At 38.0% G+C, this 2,282-nt stretch overlaps 1 protein-coding gene across 2 annotated transcripts in view; it reads right to left on the reverse strand.

Moving 5' to 3' along the window:
- Window positions 1-2,282, reverse strand: part of Ifnar1 (interferon alpha and beta receptor subunit 1) — a 30,717-nt gene that overhangs the window by 11,550 nt on the left and 16,885 nt on the right. For both annotated transcript variants that reach the window (XM_023705594.1, XM_023705593.1), the window contains exons 4-5: window positions 911-1,071; window positions 677-824 (exon numbers count right to left, since the gene is read on the reverse strand). In XM_023705594.1, the coding sequence (XP_023561362.1) occupies window positions 677-824; window positions 911-1,071 (309 nt within the window). The remainder of the gene's footprint in view (window positions 1-676; window positions 825-910; window positions 1,072-2,282) is intronic.

The following is a 2,282-nucleotide window of genomic DNA, read 5'->3' on the forward strand; positions in this document are numbered from 1 at the left end:
TTTTTTTGTCTTTTCGAGGCAAGTTTCACTATGCAGCTCAGACTGGCCTTAAGCTCACAGTGATCCTTCTGCCTCAGCCTCTTGAGTGCTAGGATTACAGGAGTGCACCACCATGCCTAGCTGATGTTTTTCATTATAAAAGATCTGAACTAATTTGAAATATTAAGTTTCACTGCTATTTACTTGGGACAAAAATCCTAAATACTTTTGCTTATATAAATACTACGGTGTTTTATTATCTATTAAAACATTATGCAAATACGAGTCAGCAAGAGAAATGTCAACATTAAATAGACATTCCTTGTTGAATGTAGTCCCATTCCCATGACCAAGTCATTAAATAAGGAACTCTATGCAGTGTGTATATTACAACACTCAGAACAAACAAGTAGTCAAGGAAACTCCCACTTGATGACTGCTTTTATTTGGATAACTCTCCTCTGTAGCACTGTAACAGGACATAACAGGACATCAGAGTACAGTACTGTACTGTAGAAGAAGCCTCCGTAAGGCTGCACTGCTGCTCCCATCCTTACATCACAAGTCAACTTGTGGTCCATAAGTCTAAGCTGTGATTCTAGGTCTTAACAGTTGTTAAATGGTTAGGTCATTAAACAAGAAGCATTTTTACTGCCAATACATAGTTATTCAGCCTAAAGCAAATGGTCCACCTTACCTGTGGTATTTATACAATACACCGGACTATAAACACCAACTTTCCTGTCCCAAGGTAGTTTTGCTTTAGCTTTTACACAGTAAGTCGTCTCTGGCGAGAGGTTATAAATTTTTTGTGTGTAATGCTCAGTTTCAATCTGTTCCAGTTCCTTTGTTAAAAAAGTATAAAGTCAAATTTTAGAAGTATTTATCTTATTTTTCTCCATATCAAACAAAGGTAAAAAATCATGCTTACTTCTACATGTGATGAGTTTTTCCAGAATTCTAAGCTGAATGTAAAGCTTACAGCAGCCATATCCCATATGGAAGCATTATCTTTTTTTCCAGGACGAAAGAGGTATATTGTTATTGCTGTATCTTCAGCTTCTAAATGTACTTCTGGAGGACCAAGACGAGCTGCACAAATCAAAACAATGACTATGTAGCTTTGCTAATGCCACACCCTAACATTCACTCCATAAGTAATTAATGTGAGTGATGCACAGTAAAACAGGCAATTTCATGGGTCTTGCACTCTGGAGGGACATATAGCAAAAAGTCTCAGATACATACATACATACATACATACATACATGTGGTGCTATGTGTGCTATAAAGAAAAATAAAGTAATGAAAGGGATGAACAATGGCAGTGAGTGCTATTTTATTTTAGGTAAGTCAGGAACAAAAAACTCTCAGGAAGAAACATTCAAGTTGAGGTCTCAGTAAAGAGAAGGTTAGCTATGCAACTATCTAGGCAAAAAGCTGCTTAGGCCAGGGGGATGAAATGCAAAACCCTTATGATGGAAATGAGCTTTACATTTCAAGACATAATGTGGAGCTAGGAAGGTTGCCAGTGGCTAAAAGAGATCAGAGAGGTAGCAAAGAGGCCAAAACCTGTGAAAGCATCAGAGGGCCGAGAGTGGCTGAGGACGTCAGGAGATGAGTAGGAAAGAACCGCACCCTATAGTGCAGGCAAAGGAAGTGTCAAGGTGACCACGCCGGCACTACAGAGCACTGAGCCAGAAGAGGATCAGGCAGGCACCGCACTGGGAGGTTGCTGGTGACCTTGGGAAGATGGTGCAGTGAGAAGGAACAGAGCTTGGATGGTGAGGGATGAGGGGAATGCAGGAAAAAAGCACAGGGGAGTTCAGCTTATTCTTTGTTGAGTTTTGGGACAGAGCAGTGTCATGAACTTTTTGGTGTCAGGATTTTATACTTTTAAAGAAATTATTGAGCCTTCCTGAAAGCTTCTATATAAAGCATGTCTTTTCATCATCAGCATATTAAACATTAAAACTGATAAAATTATACAATATTTACAGATTCATTAAAATAACAATGATAAACCCAATACAGTTACAAAATTTTTTTTTTCCAGAATGAGAAAATTTAGAAGTGTGGTACTGTTTTAGTTTTTGACATCTCTTTAGTGAGTGTAGATGTGGCAGCTGTATCTAATGAGTTATCACATCCCAAATCTAACAGCCTCTTTTGGGATAGTCTACCATCCAAAAGACACAATGAAAAAGGCAGTTAGGTCTCAGAATAATAACAGAGTAATTTCACAATGATGAAAATAGTTCTGTCTTTGTGGATTTCCAGAAAAGGTCTTTTTTTTTTTTTTT

The sequence above is a fragment of the Octodon degus genome, unplaced genomic scaffold (genome assembly GCF_000260255.1).
Source record: "Octodon degus isolate 3935 unplaced genomic scaffold, OctDeg1.0 scaffold00225, whole genome shotgun sequence".
NCBI classification, from domain to species: Eukaryota; Metazoa; Chordata; class Mammalia; order Rodentia; family Octodontidae; genus Octodon; species Octodon degus.